Source organism: Neofelis nebulosa, chromosome 10, assembly GCF_028018385.1.
Source record: "Neofelis nebulosa isolate mNeoNeb1 chromosome 10, mNeoNeb1.pri, whole genome shotgun sequence".
NCBI classification, from domain to species: domain Eukaryota; kingdom Metazoa; phylum Chordata; class Mammalia; order Carnivora; family Felidae; genus Neofelis; species Neofelis nebulosa.
Genome location: NC_080791.1, coordinates 13,010,152 through 13,030,298, shown reverse-complemented (window position 1 = coordinate 13,030,298; position 20,147 = coordinate 13,010,152). Strand labels below are relative to the sequence as shown.

The window sequence follows — 20,147 nt, the reverse complement described above, 5'->3', positions numbered from 1 at the left end:
TTCTCCATGTTAGCACGGTAAATAATCCAAGTGTAAGTATATGGGAATCTACACCTATACGCACACAACTATACCCACAGAATATTTATACCTTTATGTCCTAGAATCTGGCCACCTTCCTTACGAAGAAAGTAGGAGTCACTCCTTTTGAAGGCATAGAAGCATGCTTTATAACACATCAACATGGATGTGGCAATTTAATCCTTAACCTGTACTTGAGGTTTTGTTTGTTTGTTTGTTTTTCTCTTTCAACATAATGCAGAATTACAGGATCACATCCACTCACCTTATTTGTAGACTTCTGAGATTTCTTTTCTTTTGGACACTATACCCGTGTTGTCTGTGGTCCGCACTTGTAATGGCATCAGTCCTGCCCAAGGGTTAAGAGAGCCGAGGAGAGGGGATGGCTGTTCCTTTAGGTGCGAGGGGGTGCCACATGCCCTATTCTCAGTTGACGTTCCACGGAGCCACCTTGGTCCTCAGACTGTTCAGAGTCTGTTCGTGCAAAAGGGGAGTGGGAGGCATATCCCTCTCTTCTGCTTCCACACCCCTTCTGCTCTCTCTGCGTGAGGGTTTGAGCCTCCTGCAAGCCCCCTCCGATGCCACTCCCAGGTTTACAGTGAGCAAAACCAGTGGCAAATTTCCCTCTGGTCTATGGTTTGCTTCCTGGACTCAGAAGACTAAGTTATTTGGAAAAGCAATTCTGGTTTAATGTACCTGCTGTTCCCACATCTCAAGATAAGGAACATTTTGTGGATTTCATGGACTGCAGATATAGTTGAATAATTTTGGATACCAGCTTCTGGCTGGCATTTGTCGAGCACCCACTTTGTCCCACTGTTTCATGTGCATGACCACCTTTAATCTCCACAGTAACGTCAGGAGGTAACAAGATCCTCATCCTATTTTACAGATGGCAGATGAAGCTTAGAAAGATCACATAAGCTGCCCAAGTTCCCAGGGTTGCTAACTATGTTTCAGAGCCACGATACTTCGACTGCCAAGTCTTCAGGGACATCGACTGCCAAGTCTTCAGGGACATTTGTGTCTTTCTTTGTAGTTCCTCTTATTCTCACTGCTTCCCAGTAGAACGCTCCCCTCCAACATAAGACTGTTTTTGAGAATTTACTCTCTGGGCTAGAGTGCGTTTCTGAAAGCCAGGAAACATAGCGACCTACCTGTTTAGGTGAGCACACACACACACACACACACACACACACCTCCCCGGCACGTTATGCTCCTGCGTCCCGCAGTCTAAGCTAGTAGCACTGCTTGGCATGGCAGGCTAGACTACCAACCTGAGGTGTTGCTAGTCTATTAATAAAATGTTCTAGCAATTTGGGAAGATTGCGAGTAGCTCCTCTTTTCAAAGGTGATTTCTCATACTACCAGGGTAATTTTCAAAGTACCTTATGAACTAAGCATTAACGTGCCTTTAAAATGTTTAATTCTCTGGAAGTAGCTTCTATACTTGGAGAATCTAGGTGGTTAGTGCCTGAGTCCCATTTGGTTTGGTTCTTTTAGCCTCGATGTGTCAAACACAGCTCATTAGCTCCAACTCGGTATTTTCTTAAATAGTGGCCTATCGTTGCTCTTATTGCTAGAAACGATCTGAGCAATGAGGTTCTCGCTGTTAACGGGTCACTTGAGCCAGATGTGAAGGACAACAGTTACCCCAGTAGTGATGAAAATAATTGGAAGTGTGTGATTTTCACAAAATGAAAGGGACCCGTGACCTTTTTTCTGAAGTCTCTGCCCTTGTTAGTCTGGCCCACCCCTCGTTCGTAATCGTATTTTCAAAATCATATTTCAAAACCGGGCCTCCGGGTCCCCTTTGATTGCATTGTGGATATCACACGTTCTGTGCCAATACTTAGAAAGGTAGGTACAGAAATAGCATTAGAGTGTATCAGGGGAAGTCTCTCGGGTACAGATGTTCCTTTTCAGGTGATAAGTACTGTAATTGAACCAGAACAGAAGAAGCGCATTAGCTGCCCCCATGCTGGGCAGCAGGCACGTCCCTGGGTACAGTTGAGGTGGGTAGGAGAAGGCACAGGATGTCTTCAGAGCTCGGCTCGGGGGCCAGTGCACCTCACTCATCTGTATCTGTCCCGGTGCCTACAGCAAGGGGTGGGTGCGTCCAAATGATCTGCTAGGTCACAGAATGCTTCCTTACCTGGGGCCTCCATAAGAAAGTGTCCAAGGAGCAAGACGACATTCTGCCTGTTTGTCTACAAGGGTAGTTTGAAACCACTAATTTAATCATCAGCCTGCTTCTTGGAGGAGGATGAGATTTGATATTATTTATTTTTTAATGAATTCCTTTTTGGACTCGTGGGTGAGGCTGCTTTTACACTGCCCGTGTCCCCACCTTCAATGAGCAAAGTCTCCCATAGAACAGAACACTTTGCTGCTGAGTCCTCCCTAACACATTCATACATTGCGTGTACGTGAGAGAAGTTGCCGAGGAAAATTAAAACTCCAGATTATTGATCAGTAGTAGGAATCATTTTAAGCAGACCTTACAACCAGGCACCAAGATAGTGTTTTCACAAACTTTCAGGAAGTTGTAGCAAAGCCAATAAAGGTGCAGTATATAATTAAAGTTTTGATGTATTAATTAGACAATCTGAGAGCTCTCTTGGAGATAAAAGGACACCAGATGTGTCAGGGAGAAAAAGTTGACGTGCTTTAGATAAAATTTAAAATCAAAAGCCTTCAAATCGTCTTATGCGCTATTATAGCAGAATGATTGCTTAGTTCAAAGTCTTGCTGACAATTTAACACATTCAGTTTGATCATTTGTGCTTAGGATTTTCTTTTTTCTCTTTCATATTTGCCCTTCCCCTGTCCCCCAAATAATTTTTGAGCTGATACAAGAATATACAGTGTAGCAAACATCTGACGGAGGATCCCCTATGGGATTCCTGGCTTTGAGGGTCAAGCCTCGTTTATACCTCGTTCCCTTGTTTACAAGATGGAAGACGGTCTTTTGGTTTTATCGCCACCTTCCACTTTAGGTCAGGCTTTCAACGGGAGCAAAGGCAACTAACGTATTAATATTTATAAGTTGTAAAATTTATTGACTTTTAAAAAATAAAATCTCGGTAAAATCTCACATGCCTGGAACTTGATATTTAGCGGTGACATTCTGTCTTCTTTGTATTTATTACAAGTGTATAGAAGTAGTTTTCCTTCCTGCTGGGATGTATTGATGGGGAATAATGAAGTTAGCCGTCATGGAGAGCAGGGGAGCGGGAACACGCTCATCCTTGGCCGATGGGAGCCCTTTAGAACGGCACCACCCCTCCTCCTTTCTCCCATCTGCGAAAGTATAAAACGAAATGACAGTCGCTGTACCCTCTCGGGGGCGGGGCTGGCTTAAGCTCACCTTTGAAATCAGACTGGGGTGGGAGTGTCCTGGTTTGACTTCTCCTCCCTTCTCTCCTTCACATCTCCTCATCCCTAGTTCGCTTCATTAATGCAAATCTCTTTTCTTCTTGTCTTAGTTTTTCCATTTAAGGTTTTGGGTTAGGATTACAGGACACAACTCTTTGGGGGAAGGCGGGGAAGGGAGGCTTTTGGCCGCAGAGGGGGAAGTCATCAGACAAACATCTCAGTGTCCTCATGCCTTCGTTTTGTCATTACTGATCATTGTTGTGTTCAGCACTGTGGGTTTGATTTTCCTTTTTTTTTTTTATCCAGATCCCCCCACAACTCTCCCTCCCACCACCACCACCACCACCACCACCACCACCACCACCATCCTTACCATCATCACAGGTACGGTACCTTCATTACCACTGGAAATGTCCTGAATGTATATTGTCTTTCTGGTATGTATGCAAAGAAGGCTAACAGTTCCCTTTGAATCCTCGGAATTTAACCGTTCCTTTATTTTGGGACTTCAGAGGCGTTAGAGACTTTACTCTTACGTTGACTCCTAAGGACCTCAGAAAATCTTCAACATCCAGGCCTTTAACAGTAGATGACATATTTTGCAGCTTGTGCCTAAGAGAATTCTCTTTTCCAGCATCCCCGTTTAAAGCAAAACGCTAGGGAACATAGCAGCCTGGCTATTAGAGAACATGCCGGTAGCTTAGGCGTAGCCATGGTTGATGAAATGGTAAGTATTCTGGCTTTGGATCTTCTCCTTGTCTTCATTCCATCGTTCGTTCGTTCGTACGAAAGAAAATACACACCCTTTAGCATGCCCCTGCAGGCTGTGTTCCTAAATGCATCGCCCTCCTTCCTGCCCCAGACAGTATCTGCTGACAGTGTTACTACCTGTTTGTGTTGCCTGGGTCAGGAGGTCAGAGGGGAGTCACTGTCTTCTCCGTGCCGGGCACCCACGTACCCCTTGCTGCCCTCCGTTAACTGTTGGAGGGGCGGAAGAGGCGGCCACAGCTGCTGTAACTCTGTGGCTTTATCTTGGTGGACTGTCTGAAACTCTCCAAAATGCGTTTCACTGTCTCCTGTGTCTGCCGACCACCAAGGGAGAAGGTATGCGATGCATCCCTTTCTGATACCCAGCGGCTCTCCTCCTTGCTTGAGGGGGCTCGTCTGGGAGCCTTGATGCTTCTCCCGCCTGCTACGCTGGGAAAGGTCATGGCTGCATCACGTCTACTAGATGTGTAGGATTTCCTTAGGTAAGGACTCCCCGAACCACTGTTTACAGGTACCTCCTCCAGAACACGTAAAGGTAATTATTCTGCGAGGAAAAAAATAATAATAATAACCTCTTTAGAAGACAGCTTTCCCGCTTCATTCCATTATCCGCAGACACTGCCAGGTCTCTGAGCCACGTGCCCCAGGATACGGTCGTATCACAGGACTTCTTCTAAACCACTGAATGTTGAAGTCATCGTTCTCTGTGTGTAGGCCCTCTTTACCACCCGGGATCGGGCAGCCATCCTTGATACTGACTTTCTGGAGATGTGTTTGGTTTTCGTGGGAGTCGGTGAGACAGGCGTGACAAAAATCCAGAGTGTTCCGTGGAAGAGGAGGTTCATGAAGTAGGACGATAGATCACCTGATCTCATTTTCTTCACTTTCTCTAACCTTCACAGTGGGACAAAGAGAACCTTAAAAAAAAAGCCACTAGCGAGGGTTTTTCTGAAGGTTAATTATGAAAACATCAGTGCCTGCACTTCACTTAAAATCTTCTGAAAATCCATCAATTGGTTTTTGTGTCTCACTCTAAACTCCGCTCCACCCAGGCTGCTTCCTAAATTCCCTTCAGTGTCTATTTGTTTCCCTTCTTCCACGTCCTTCTTTCTGCCGCTTGGTCACGTGGCGCATAGACTCCTCCCACTTTCTGTCTCCTTCCTAAACACAGCAAAGCTGCTCCTGCCTAACTGGTTCCAGGTCAGCCAGGCTATCAACTTCCCAGGAGCTAGGTTTTTACCTTTCGTGATCTCTTGCCCCTTATCCAGGTTGTAAACTGAATTGGGCCGGAGCTCTTAATGGCAGGTTTCCTTGAAATTTCCCGTGAACGGCCCTTTGGATGTCCGTGTGAATTACACCTCCACCCACCACTGTCCTTTGCAACTAGTCTGTTCATCTTTGCAGAAGGGGCCCAGGGATCAGTCAGCCCTTATTACCTCTCGTTGTTGTAGAAGGTTCCATCTAGGTGGCTAGCCAGGTCTGTATTGCAAGGCAGTGGAGGTCTTACTCACTCTGCAGAAATACCCCATTTCTCCATTACATGGAACCATGCTTTTCATTTGTGGCTAGCCTCTCACTAGCTTAGGCTGGTTTGGGTTTTTGGTTTGTTTTTGTTTTGTTTTTTAAGACCTTTCTTAGCGCCCCTGAACTACCCTGCCCCCCCACTCACAGCTTTAATTTTTCACCCCAGAGTAAAGCTAATCTTGTGTCCTTCAACAGCTGCAACTCTCTGTGATCACTGTTCCAACCATAGAGACTCTGGTCAAGAGGAAATTTTAAAAACAAACAATGCTGCATTTCTGTCCATATAGAAATTGCCTTTACATACGGGCTTGTCTTTGCTTCTGTCTGTCTCTGCTCTCGGCCTCGGGTCTCCCCGTGATGCATGATGATCTCGTAGATGTGCCTTAGCCTTTCAACGTTAGCGTTTGAACCCTCTCTACACACAAAAGGCATCTGTGGTAATGAGCACCCAGATTCTTGCTGGCATACCCAAGAATAAAGTAAAATTGCCACTCGTACAGCATTGTAGAATCCATTGCCTTAACGGATGTGATCGTATGGGCTTCCTGCGTCTTAACAAGCAGTGTTACATATATTTATCTTGCCCAGAAAGTACACTTGTGGAATTTAACATTTGCTCCTTACTTCAAACAGACTAAAGGTTATGGAGCTGAATGATTGTGTGTCCCATTTTAAAGGTCCAGGCTATCCCTGAGATTAAGATTGGTTCCTAAAAAATCTTCCAGACTGGATCTTGACAAATGGATAGCTAAATTAATTTGCACTCTTCTCTCTTGCACTGTTTGCTGCATTACAGCCCCCGTTAGCCTTAAAAGCTGCAACAGCTAAATCCAGTGACAGGAACATACATAAAGCCTGAGGAAGGAAGGAAGGAAGGAAGGAAGGAAGGAAGGGAGGGAGGGAGGGAGGGAGGGAGGGAGGGAGGGAGGGAAGGAAGGAAGGAAGGAAGGAAGGAAGGAAGGAAGGAAGGAAAGAAAGAAAAGAAAGAAAGAGAAAGAGAGAGAGAGAGGAAGAGGCAGCCCACAGCCATCCATTTCTTTCTTCCCACTCAGATGCGATAACTGAAACCCATTGCCCAGGTCAGAGTTTCATTACAAGAAAATGTACGAATGCAATAGAAAAATATTTTTAAACTCGAAGGGCATAGTTGATTTTTGATTTCTCTGAAAGGAAGTGTTCTGTGTTACTTTGTACCTTCCATAAGCAGGATATCGAATTGCTCCCCTTGTCAGGGAGGCAGACTGCCACTGAGTCCTCCAGTCGCCCGACTCCCTCAGAAGCACATTAAAGCTTCATCCTGGGGACCCTTGAAAGCAAGAAATTGTGAGCCCAATCCGATGTGCTGGTGCCACCTAGAGTCCTAGACCCGGCAGGGTGGTGGAGGGGGAAGAGCTGGGCATCTCTGTCCCGTGCATTCTGGGTGGAGTCGGTCTCCTGACCTTTGTGTGAAGGCTCACATCTAGCGGTAGCTTTCTCTCGGGAGGACTTTTTGAAGGCTCTAGAGTCCTGAAAGGAATATGTGATGTCAACTTGCCACATTGACCTTGTTGCAGCCTTACAACTATTAGGCCTTTAGTATCATTAGAATCCCTTTCTAAATAAAAAACCATTAGAGGGACCCAACTGAAATGGGAGCCATCCAGCGTCTCCTTGTGGTTTGCCCTGAGTTTCTTCTCTGTCTCTTCCATCCCATGCACATAGACATTCCGACCATATACTTCTGTTTCAACTGTTGCTATTGGTAAGCCCCCACTTCCTTTTTTTTTTTCCTTTTCCTTTTTTTTTTTTAATATCATGCCAAGTTGCCCACGTAGTTTAATTCATGAAGATATATGCTGTAATATTGAAGAGCAAACTGCATAATCTAAATTGACCCTGGAGTCCTCTGTTAAAATACAGAGACAGCCAGACCATTACCCAGGGTCAGAGTCCTTCATGAAGATTTCCCTCCTAAATTAAAATCAAAGAAAAACCTACCACCCTACTGGGGGACTGAGGTGGGGGGGTGGTTTGTTTTATTTTATTTTGTTTTGAATTTTCTTTGAAGTTAGTTGACTTTGCGTATGAGATGTATGTAGAATTACCTATTTCTGGGGTGACAGATTTTGCTCCTGTCCAACAGTTGGATCCAACTTTTCCCTATAGTCAGCTTAGTAAAATATTTCGTGTTTCCCTCCCAAGATCATGTGGATGTTGCACTGTCTCTGCCCAGTTGCATCCGGAGTTAGTTGCTTAACGAGGAATGTACCTTAGACCGCACTCAGCACTGTTTTAAACACCCTTAGCAGCTTAAGTAGGAAATTCAGGCCCAGGGGGAGTTCAACATGCAGGTCATACTATACATGTGACTGTCATAAATTAAAACACTAAAATCACTTTAGAATAAGAAATGAATAGCTATAGGGCCAAATCCTGAAACACATTTAGAAATCCTTTCACAGGCATGAAATAGGTCATCTCTAAATGAGTATTTCTCTTTTTAAAAGTATGTATCCAATGAAGTGTTTTGTGTGTCTTGGAAAAGAAAACAGCAAGGTTTTTCTTACGGGTGTCTAAGCACTCAAAACCCAGTATACCTTGGAGAAAGTGGGTCCCAACCCCAGGCTCACGTTATTTAGGCTTTCATAGTCTCATGTCGTCAGCCATTGTGTGTGTAAAGTGTATCCAATCACAATAAAGGAGAGTCCAGCCATAGTTCACAGAGTATGCCAAGCGAGGGAAGTCCAACACCATAGCACATGTTTTCGGTGTCTTACATACAAAGGAAAGAAGTACACCTGTGCTTAGGACAGAATTACGGTCGAGAGCCTTGCTTCATGTAACGCTGCTGTTCTCCAGGGTCTTGGTTTAATGATTCCTACTCTGTGCTAGGGGTATGTGGGTTATATATATCACTCTGTGATATTTGCGTGGTGCGAGGGGTATATGCTTAGCTGCTTTTAGGCATTCATTCATCAAATACCAAGCCCCCGTAATATGGACAGCTTCATGCTGGTGCCTGTGGAGACAGAAAATTCCTTGAACCCCTTAAAATATGGCACTGGGAATAGGTTGTACACACTAGAAGTCAATTACAGGAGGTACTATGCAGTAAGGGCTGACTCGGTGGCATGGGCAGAGGAGCAAGGAGGGCATCACAGGACAATTAGTTCCGTCTGCCATCAGGGACTGGGTAGAATGTGGATAAGATAGGGTGGCATTTTAGAAATTAAGCACCAAGGCCCAACTTTACTTCAAGCATCTGTGTTCAGTGTGTGTGTGTACGTTGTGTGTATTTATGTCCCAGGCATGTATCACACCACCATTGCTAGGAAATACACACTTTTCATTCTAGAATGTTTACTAACTTACCTTTTTTCTAGAGTTGGCATCTACTCCATTAAGACTGTTTGTCACTCCTCATTTATTGAATGCGTATTGAGTGTTACTGATAGGCCAGGATGCGTGGTAACAAGAATCTTTTTTTTTTAATGCTTATTTATTTTTGAGAGAGAGACAGAGAGAGAGAGAGAGAGAGAGCAAGAGTGGGGGAGGGACACAGAGAGAGGGGGTGACAGACTCCGAAGCAGGATCCAGGCCAGCTGTCAGCCCAGATCCCAAAGCGGGGCTCGAACTCATGAGCCATGAGATCATGACCTGAGCCGAAGTCGGATGCGTAACCAACTCAGCCATCTAGGTGCCCAAATAAGAATCTTATTAGGTGCTACCAAATATGAAGGAGACATCTTTGTAATGAGCCATCTTGTCAAGTTTTTGCCCCAAAATTGCGTGGCCATTTTTTTTTCATACTGTCTCCAGTGTGTAGATTTTTATTTTGCTGGCAAGTATAAGCCTATATTACAAATAGCATCATAGCCAGCCAATTTTGTCTTTTAATTTTTTTAATGTTTATTTATTTTTGAGAGAGAGAGAGAGAGCCAGAGAAAGAGGGAGACACAGAATCAGAGCTGTCAGCAAAGAGCCCAACGCGGGGCTTGTACCCATGAACTACGAGATTACGACCTGAGCCGAAGTTGAATGCTTAACCTGCTGAGCCACCCAGGCGCCCCAGCCAGCCAGTTTTTGACCCACACTGATTTAGGAGGGAATAAAACCAGTTAGAATACTCTACTGATGAAGGTCATCTGATTCTGCCTTTTAAAAAAAAAGGCCTGAGAGATAGGAACTGAGGGTTATTTTTCTAATGCTTCTATCATCATTTCCATACTTTCATGTTCCTTGTTTAAAAATAATCCAGGAGATTATTTATCCACAGTGCAGAAAACTAGCCTCAAACGCATGGGTTTCTCAGGCTTAGAAAGTGATGGTTGGATCCGTCTTGGTTGGAAAGTTAGGACTTAGAAGGAACCAGCCCTCCAGCACGTAAGCAGAGAAGACTAGAAGTGACTATTTCTAGAGCCCCTTCCCTCTGCACCGTCACCTCCCTTGCAGTGCCCCTTCCGTCCCTCTCCTCACCTGTGCCTTCCCCCTCTCTGCCCCTCCTGCCCAGCCGTCACCCACACCAGGGCAGAGGAGTTGTTTCCTTGTGAGAGGAGACCACTGTACAAGATCCTGTGATTTTCAGAACATCTGGTTTGCAAATGAAAAGATCTCAGGGGCATAGCAGCAGTAGTGAACGATTCTGAACAAAACTTGAAATTGCTTAACAAAAAAACCAGTCCACTCCCCATCCAGCTGTTCTATGGAAGGAGCGGAGGGTGACTTTAAGAAGGAAGAGAGTTTTATCGTGACTCTTCTATGTGGACCTTTGTAGCTTCCAGTGTGTTCCTGTCCCCTTTCTCCCGGCCCTCAGAAATGGGAGTTTAATTAAAGCCTAACATAGTTGGAAAGAAAATTGACCAGGAATCCGGTAGAAAATAAATTTCGAAGTTTAATTTTCCAGCACGTATTTTTGCTTTCAATAGATTTCAAATAAGTCAGAAATAAATAAAGAAAAGAATTTTTTAAAATACCATATATTTAATATATATTGGCCAGCAGAACACAACTATGAAAATAAAATTGTCAGGGGAATTCTTTGCCTGCCCTAGTGTCTAGATTTAAAGCAGCCCCGTAACACAAACTGAAGGGGAATTCAATTAAGAAAACCCATTGGCTCCTTATTGACTTTAGTTAAGAAAATAAACTGGGGGAAAGTGTATTAAATATGTCTGGACTACTTAGTATGCTTTCATTTAAGCTTATGACAATCAAAATGGGAAAATTTAAATTCTTTACAATTAAACTCTGCTTTTGAGCAGATTGGGTTCTCTGGGTTATTACCCCGTGTATTTTTTAACATATACCCGACTCACACACACACCCCAAAATGCAGTCTTGCAGGGAATCTGTGCATTGTAACGCAGGAGGACTACAGAGCAATTGGAGAAGAGAAAGTATTTAAGGTTGTGAATTTAATTTTGTTCTAGGATTTTCATTTTCATTTATGGCACCCGTTGTGTTTGAGACCATGGACTAATTTATGGATTAGTTTTAAACCCCCAGTCTGTCACACTCAATGAACAATTCTAAGTTGGAGAGAATCCATATGAAAGGATTAGAATGTGCCACAGTGGAGCTTACACATGACTGTTTCAACTAAATATTGCCCAGCTGCCTCTCATGCAGCAATTTTTTTTTTTTTCGCTACTTGGTTAAATGGCTACTGTCTCTAATCTCACACATTGTCAGAGCCTTTCCATTTTGTAAGTATCTTACACTGCCACATGAAATATAGGTGATGTTTAATTTATTCAAGATAAGGTGCCATAAACTGTGTGTATGGCTGGGGGACCGAGAAGTCAATATTTAGTGAAATGCGTATCTTTAAAATAGCACAGGGCCTGCCCTTGGCCACCTTGTTTGATTATACTCATAAAGCAGTTAGAGAATGACTGTTAAGGCCGTACACACTTAGTGGGTTTGCAAAACCACGGGATTGGTTGTTGTTGTTGACCATTTAAAATAAGCGTCCAATACATTTGCCCTTCTTGTAATTAAAATTAAAATAGGGACAGAAGCTCAGCAAGGCCTTTTCAGGTTCATAACCCTATGCCACCAAGAGCCCAACTCAACTCTTTGTGACCTCTTTTTCCCCGGGGCCTAGCTCAGAGATTAGTTTCTTAAAGGCAAAATGAAGTTTAAAGAAGTCTTCGTTGGGACAATTAGGAGCTGTCATTTTTCAAGTGAAGCGCAGCATTGCTGACGTGCGTTGGAAGGTTACCGCTCGCATTTTGCCCATACCCTCAGAATGCTGTCCGACGACAGAGTGACCCCACAAGCTGATGCACAGGGGCGGGCCCACACGTCTCAGCAGCCTTCTGATGGAGACGCCCCTCATAAATCCTACCTAACGGAGCCACACTTGCTTCAGAGCCAGGGTGTCTGTGGTTTCTGCACGAAGTCATAATGCAATTATGAAGGAGAATTAGATTCTGCGACAGTGCTCTCCTGCAGGGAGCACAAAGTCACTTCTGAAGAAGAGGGTTTTTTTGCTTTTTTTTTTTTTTTCATTCTTTACTCGAAACCGCCTCTGTTCACATAGCGCACCAGGTGCTCTCAGAGAATTAGAATCAGTGCGCCCCCCGACACACCCTCAAACCTTGCTCGAACTCTGTGGCCAGCCTGTGTGTCTGCTCTATTCTCCTGCTCCGTTGCTGACCATGACTTTGCCATTTCCAGCCGCAGTGACTGTGTGGTTTGATGTGAACGTGTGTTTGCTTTGAACCATCCTCGAAGGTGTTTCTTCCCCCTCCCGGCATTCCTTTTTCCTCCCCGTTTGGGTGCAATTGATGGATTTCCCATCCCCAGAATGGGAAAGCAAGCTGCACTGTGGACTTTTCTCCTTTATTTTCTAGTACCCACAGAGAAGCCTACGCCCAGGTTCACTCAGGTTAATTTCGTGATAAAGCGGACAGTGTTGGGATGTAGGAAACAGTAAATCGAGGAGTCACTGGTTAATGCAGAGATACGATTTTTAGGGCTCTAACCTTTAGGATTTACTCCACCTCCTTTCTTTCAGTCTATGCTAATTGTTCACCTGCTAAAAGATAAAGCGTATGAGAAAATGCTGCTATAAAAATAAGCCAAAGTGTTTATTGTTTTGTTTTGTTTTTTTAATTTTGGAAAGGAGCCAATGCCTACCCATAAAATGTATTAACCTGCATATAAATGTTTCTGTACAAATGTGCATTTGATGTTGCCCCTGAAATTGAAAACACCTCAAACTAAAGCTTGACTTGAATGTTTCAAGTAAGGAGATGTGTCAGCTGCATCATGACAGTCTGGTATAGCAATGTTTCAACTGTACAATTCTTGGTATTGTTTTTTACTGCTATTTTATGCACACAGACTTGACTTGTAAGTAAGTATTGTGTTCTTATGCGGTGTATTTTATGTCTTTCTTTCCTTCATCTAATCTTCAGAAACTCAGCTATAAGTTATATTAAGCTGCAGTGGCTTCTCAGACTGCTGGTTAATTCTGGCTCCTTAGAAGGGCTGCAAGTTTTTGATGGTATAGGGTCCCAAGGAAAGCATGCAACTGAAGAGGAACACTGGTGTGAATTCATGGGTCAAATTTGCAAACTTGAAGCACCAGGCTCATATGACCAAAAAAAAAAAAAAAAAAAAGTTGGCATCCCAGTGCATTTAAACATTGCCTGTGTCATGTCTGGAAGAGTCTTTTGGAGTCTCTAGAATTCATAAAAATAATTACCAGCTTAAGTAGCTGCGTTATATGAGAGAAAGAGGAAAAAAAAAAAAAAAGGACAGGTAACTGCCTGCAGTTTTAACCAAGAACACTGCCCCAGCTAGAGATGATGAGCTGCTGTGCCCGTATCACCGCCCTTTTCAGGCCAGAAGGGGATAGTGGAAGGAAACATACTGGAGAGGTATAGAGCTGAACACGGAAGTGTGGCCAGATGGGTTGACTTTGGAATTGAGTTGGCCATGGGAGTGGTGTTTAAGAAAAAAGAAAAAGACTGGAAAAAAATGTCATCGTGCATTTTGTTAGATATTTATCCCACTATCCCTCTAGCCAAAAATAAAAAGGAAATTTCTTGAGCCCCTTGAGCAGTTTTCCTATGAAGAGGAGCCAGGACAGCAGGCCTGGTTTGAAGCCTAGCAGGAGGAGGAGGAAACTCGAACAGCATGGGAAATAGAAGAAGAGACAGACCACATCCTCTTCCCCAGCAAGGGCGTCTGGCAGCGAAAAAGTGAACGTGCCGTCTCGTGCTGCCGCCGTGAAGGCAGGGCTCCTGGCAGCTCACCACAACTATTGTGCTTCTGAACTGTGAACACGGGGACAGCTGGGTCCTTTAATTTGTGGAACGTCACATGATCAAAAGTGGCGTTTGGCAAATGGTGTGGACGTGGCCATTTCCCTGACCGTCTTCTGCTCATAGGCTGTACGACAGCAAGAACTGCAGAGTGAAGAATGGATCCGTGGTGGGTCGTGGCGGCAGGGGGGGCGGGGTGTGTACCGAAACTTACCCAGAAACCTTTAATATGTTCATTCCCATGGCCTCCCAGTTAACTGAACTTTCCCGCTGAACCCTGCTGGAATAACACACAGGATGGAAACCTTCAGCTCATGTGTTCGTCTACCGGCATCTACCAGCCTCACAAGGATCCTGAAAGTGTGATTGATACGGTGATGCCTAATTGGCAGGCACGAAGCCGAGTGCCCGCGTGGGCTGGCTTAAAACAAAGGCAATGTTTGAATGTATGAATCCATTGTTCGGCCAGCCTTCCGACTGGGCTCTTCTCTCACAGTCCTGAGCCTTGATGCGTTAAGAGTTTGCACTGGTGTTTCTCCTCACTCTGCATGTTCCCCTGACTATTGACTAGCAAGTAGATGTGTCCCGGCAAGACCCCCAGAACCAAAGAATTGACTGTTTTCCTCACTGGCTCGCAGCTTTGAGCTGAAGGCATGTCTTAAAACAGTGCAACTCACTTCAAATGCTTTTTGCTTTTCATTTATTATTGCTTGTCACGCGATGTTCTTTGAAAGCTTGCTCATATATTATCTGTTCCATTTTTTTTCCATTTTCCCTTTTTTTGCATGCCGTTCCTCCTGTTTCCTCCCTTCCTCCAATCCTCTGTTCCCGTCTGTAGACACAGCAGCGACGACAGAGCCCGCAGTTCACGGTTGGTATCACATTACTGTTTATCTACTTTCTCAGCGCTGCTGAGAGGCAAGGCAAGCCTGGGAAAAAGAGAAATGCAGTCTTCAAGGGAAATCGTGTTTCAAGTAGACTGATCTCATAAATATACTATAATTTTTTAAGGCTTGAAAGGATGTCGGGTCTTGTCATTTCTGTTGTGAGTTCAGCAGCCGGTGGTGACAGAGGCGAGGTAGCCGCCTCACTGGCTGGGACGCAGGTCATGGCCCTTGTTGATAGAACTCCAGGCAGACACCAAAATACAAGGGACTCCAAAAACAAATACTTGCCTGAAAATCACAGCCTCTGGTTTAAAGACCCAATTGCTTTCTTCATTTATAGGCTAGAATCCCAGGTACACTTGGAAGAGGGGTCGATCGGATCCCTTACTAGTTGAGGCTGAAGGACAGGTGAGAACAGAAGAGTCCCATTTAAATTCATGAGGTCATCACTCTTCTCTTAATTATGTTCCCAATCCCGTTTGCCTCTGCAAACCAGTGCCAGTTCACTCTCAATCTCTCTGCGTGCGTGAAGGTTTACGCTATTTACACCAGCATTTGGCAGGATCCCTCTCCGGACCAAGAATGACACCATATATAAGTTTTAGCAGCATTAAGTAGGACTCGACAAAATCATTTGTGTACAGGCAGCTTGTAGGCAAAATACTAAAAAGTTGGTTAAGGTTTTAACCAAAAAGTGGTTAAAAAAAAAAAAAAAAAAAAGGCCACCGGGCTATCCTTTTCACAACTTCATCCTACCTTACAAGGTTGGAATAAGTTCGTTAACTTTTCTGTGTCTCTTCAGTCAGAAAATTAGAATTATGTTTCATCTGTATATGACTTTATTTCTTAACTCTCAACCCTGGTGATGTTGTGCTTAGAGAAAGATACGTTAGTTAAAAATTGGGCAGAATTTTAATAATTGAGTTCCAGGGAATTTTTTGGTAAAGGGCCTATTTAAATCACTTCGCATGTTGTACAGTGTTGGGACACATCGTTTAAGTGCCTAGAGGTGATCAGCCAACACTTTACTGTTCATGCACCTTTAGCAAAGCATCTCTTCCTAGCGCAGACTGACTTCCTTAAAACAGACCTACGTTTGAGGACTTGTCAGTTGGAAATCTCTAAGCAAAACCTGCCCTGGGTGAGCTGTCCCTGAAGGTCAGGCCTTGACGCTTGGCACATTGCCCCCGTATTTGTGCTTTGTGACGAGGAGTCCCAAGAAAGCAGAATGAACTTAGGTATGAAGAGCAGTAAATCCCTCCCGGCTCCCTGCCCACCTCACCTGGCCCTTTCCTGTCGTTGGCACAAAGGGAAAAATTAAAGGGCCAGTTACACTGACAATCGGGAGAAGTCAGTTAGGTATAAAGCTCCCACTTTCTAAGGTAATGCCCCATAGTGCTTGCTACGGCTCAGGCACTGTGCTCCATTAAGCTTGGTTATTTGTAGGTTTCATCATTAATTGAGCACTTCCTGACTGTTATCGATTAGTCTCAGAGCTTTAAGGCTATTTTAATGTCGTTCAAGAGATTTTGTTCTATTCTTTTTAAGATGCTTTAAGTTCTGAGCTTCCTATAATTGACTCCAGGGTCAAATGTAACCATAAGATTCTGGAATTGTGTGAGATCTTTGAAGAAATATTGATCATTTATCTCCTAAGACTCCAGAGTTCTATTTGCTAGGTCCCTTCAATAAAACCTGTGTACTTATGTGAATCTAATGGATGTAGGTCTTGGAGTCGGGTGAGGTATTTCCAAGTAGGAAATCTGTTCCCTGACCTGAAAAATGAGAAGTTAGCTTAGGGGCCAGTCTTGGTCTAGGGCACGGTTTTTGATTAGGTCTTTCTGTCTAGAAAGAAAGTGATGGTGATTTCTTTTTGTGGTATAACAAAGAGACACTTGGAATAAGACTTTATAGCATTCCTGTGGCAGGAAACAGAGAAGCAACCACTGCCTTGTTAGTTCAAGGACAGTGTTCAAGCCAGCAATACACCAGTAGGATGTTGTTCACTGGCTGGAAGTACATGGGAAACAACCTAGAGCCAAGAAATCTTGGGGAGAAAAAAAAACAATGGCCACACACACACACACACACAGTTCCTTAACGGCAGAAGGAGAGAAGTGATAGCCCAGGTTGGTCCCTGTTTGATACATTTATAAACACATTCTCCTGACTTGTCTAAAGTCCTGACAGCATCCTCACCAAGAGGTCCTACCACCATCTCAAACAGCATACCCTCCAGCCTACCGCAAGAAGCTGTAATGAAAGCAACAGTAATATCTAGAATTTTACTTGGCGGAGGGAAGACCCATCTTCAGGTTAGTCGTCAACGGGGGTAGAATACGATGGAAACTACAAAGCAAGGGGACCAGGTTTCCAGAGAGATAAAGATCTGGAACTGACTGTAATTGAGTGCCTTGTGGCTAAAACCCAACTTCTTCAGTACAGCAACCATTTGATTTCGATTCACTTGAGAGTAACCTTGAGATGTTCACGATAGAGATCCGGGCCTAGAAAAATGTCATGGTCTGAGAACTCGGCAACTTAAATGACAAGACGTATTAGGTCAGCCAGTCGTGGCCACTTGATTTGTCTTAAAAATCTCCATACTGGAGCTCTTTCTATATTTCTCTTTTCTTTTATAAAAAGGGGAAAAAATCATTTCCAAAAATCTTTCCCTTTGAAGACTCATTAAAATACTTTATTCAAGCTTGTGTTGCTAGAGTATGTATGAAGTATACCAGTTGTTTATGTATGTTGACCATTTGTTCTTACCAATATCTGGTTGGAATAAGCATGTATTGGAAGGTTAGAAGTGCATGGGCATGATTCAAAATCAAATGGATTTTCTCCAAAAAGAAACCAAACAACAATCAGTCACAATGTGTTTTTTAAGGATCTAATTGATGGTAAAGATAAAAGCGAGTATAAGAATGGGATTTTTAGACTAGGGTGACCGAAGGGATTTTCTTTGAATAAGGATCTTGAGCATTTGTGTTTTTGGAGCTCATCCTTAAGGCCTGGACAGGAAGAATCCTGTGTTATGTGTGCATGTTAAGCAATGCAAAAAAACGAAAAAACAAACAAACAAAAAAAAAAAACACACTCTGCCAAATCCTGGTACCACATGGTCTGAAATTGATGGCAGAAATGCATGAGTGACTCAAAGCACGGATGGTGTCGTCGTTCTTATGATTATTGATGTGTGGGTGCGTGTGATGGTTTTTGTTTGTTCAAATGTGGGCGCTTCTCTGTAAGTGTCTTGTGCCTTGTTCTTTTTCAGCCCTGCGTGTACCCTCTCCCTTCCCCCACCCACCTCCCCTGTGTGAGGTTCTGGGTGACAGCATGTCCATGGTCTGGAATAGTGCTTGTGCTTTTGCTGCACTGCAGTGAGCTGGCTTCCTCTGGGTTTGAGGTCCTCTCTCTCTCTCTCGCTCTCTCTCCTCTTTGTCTCTCTCCCTTTCTCTCTCCCCTCTCTCTCCTCCCTGTTTTATTATTTTCTAGTCTGCCTGTCCTTTCGCCTTCCACCTCTTGACATATCAGAGGCTGGTGATCTCATGAATTGATATATCCCAGATAAGTTTTTCAGCAGTCTTTATTTAATTCAGTACGTAATTATGGTAAGACTCAAACCAGGAACCCCTCTGAAGTCATTTTTCACTTTCAGTTTTGGTTTCAAAATCTTTGGCCTGTGCTAGATACACATGCTCCTACCCTAGTCCGCTGCCCTCAGGAAAGCACCCCCTGAATCACCCTTTCCCTGACTTATTTCTTTAGTAGTGCAAGCCTTGAGAGAATCCTAAAAGCACTTGAAACTCTCATATTGCTTTCTATTCAATTGTGGGGAAATTCCGAAACCCGTTTTAAAGAAAAATAGCCAGCAGTGCGCATTATTACAACCTCTATGTCCACCATTTCTGTGTATGCACCTCTCTGCACATCTCTCTGTACGAGTACGCAACAGTGGCATTCAAAGGCTGTCATTCAGTCAAGGGACTCTGCAGACATTGTACGTTCTACTCAAGAACAAAGCTAAAGAGGTTTACGAATGGCTGCAGGACCTGAAGATTGTGTTTCAGCCTTGATATGCAGTTTGGAAACAATGTGCTACTGTTTAACGGCGTGAACCAAATTTCTGCCAATGGGAAGAAGGGACAAACTCTCCACAAAAGCTGACAAAGCAGGAAGAACAGGATGACTGAGCTTTTAGATTAAAACTACCGGGGGCGTCTGAACTCTTATGGCTGGTGATGGAAGTAACAGTTTCCATAATATGGCCAAGTGATCAGATGTCTGCCGCTTAGGTAAGAAAGAGACCATCGCCTACTTTTTCATACTGGGAATGGTACTGGAGCCAGTGGGCTACGGTTTTGTTTCCTTTAGGTTTTCTTTGATCATTCTCTTATGACATTATCTGAAAAAAAAAAAAATATGAAACCCTAATGAACTGAACCCACAAGCATTTAAATTTTGCTTGACTCTGACCTTGACTTTATTTAAATATCTCCAGGATCTCTTGCTGTTTCTAATGTTTGAGGTTTTCCTTCACCTGGTTAAAGATTGCCACATTATACCACTTTTAGAAGCCAGTGATGTCTGCTAAAAAGGAGGAGTAAGGAACACGTGCAGAGGGACGCTAAGGAGGCTCGGGTATGTGCAGCACCTTATAGACCACGAACAGGGAAAACACGTCTCCACAGAAGAGACCCCGACAGTGCAGACATGAAATTAGCATGTATGAATTACTCGGAATTAATTGCTCAAAAAAAAAAAATTCCATATAGATCAAAAGTTAAACCTTTCATTTGTTTAACAAAGTTTAAAGAAATGTACTGGATACATTTTAATTAGAAATGACCAGGTAAGGGCTTTAATAAACAATATGGGAGTTTAAAGAGAAAAACCCAAGAAGTGATTCCCCACATGTTGTTAATTTGTGAAGTTTCCTTTTGAAGAATATTGTCTGTTTCACGAAACGCATCTCGTTTCTTTAAGAAGAGGTGTGTAATTTTTAACATGAAAGAGGACTGACTGCCTAAGTCAAAGCAATTTTAGGAGGTAAATTTTGCTCGTCCTCACGTATATACTCAGTGCTTCAGTAAACTCTTCCAGTTATATTTATTCAAAAATTATCCAACTATGGCAGAGTACTATAGATTCATAAAATACAACAGTATTGCAAAAACAAATTTAACGCCACTAACCTAAATGGCTTCCCACTTTCGGATGTAATCTGAGCAGAGGATTCCAGATGATTTGGTATATTTTAAAATTTATGCCATTAAAAATGACAGTTTCATCTTTAATGAGGTGTATA

At 43.5% G+C, this 20,147-nt stretch overlaps 1 protein-coding gene across 6 annotated transcripts in view; it reads left to right on the top strand.

Moving 5' to 3' along the window:
- The window catches only part of CADM1 (cell adhesion molecule 1), a 331,838-nt gene that overhangs the window by 292,888 nt on the left and 18,803 nt on the right, over nt 1–20,147 (top strand). For 2 of the 6 annotated variants that reach the window (XM_058686790.1, XM_058686792.1), the window contains exons 8-9: nt 3,706–3,783; nt 14,785–14,817. The exons of 1 other annotated variant lie outside the window; for it this stretch is intronic. In XM_058686790.1, the coding sequence (XP_058542773.1) occupies nt 3,706–3,783; nt 14,785–14,817 (111 nt within the window). The remainder of the gene's footprint in view (nt 1–3,705; nt 3,784–14,784; nt 14,818–20,147) is intronic. 3 more of the 6 variants (XM_058686793.1, XM_058686795.1, XM_058686794.1) reach the window with 2 other exon arrangements.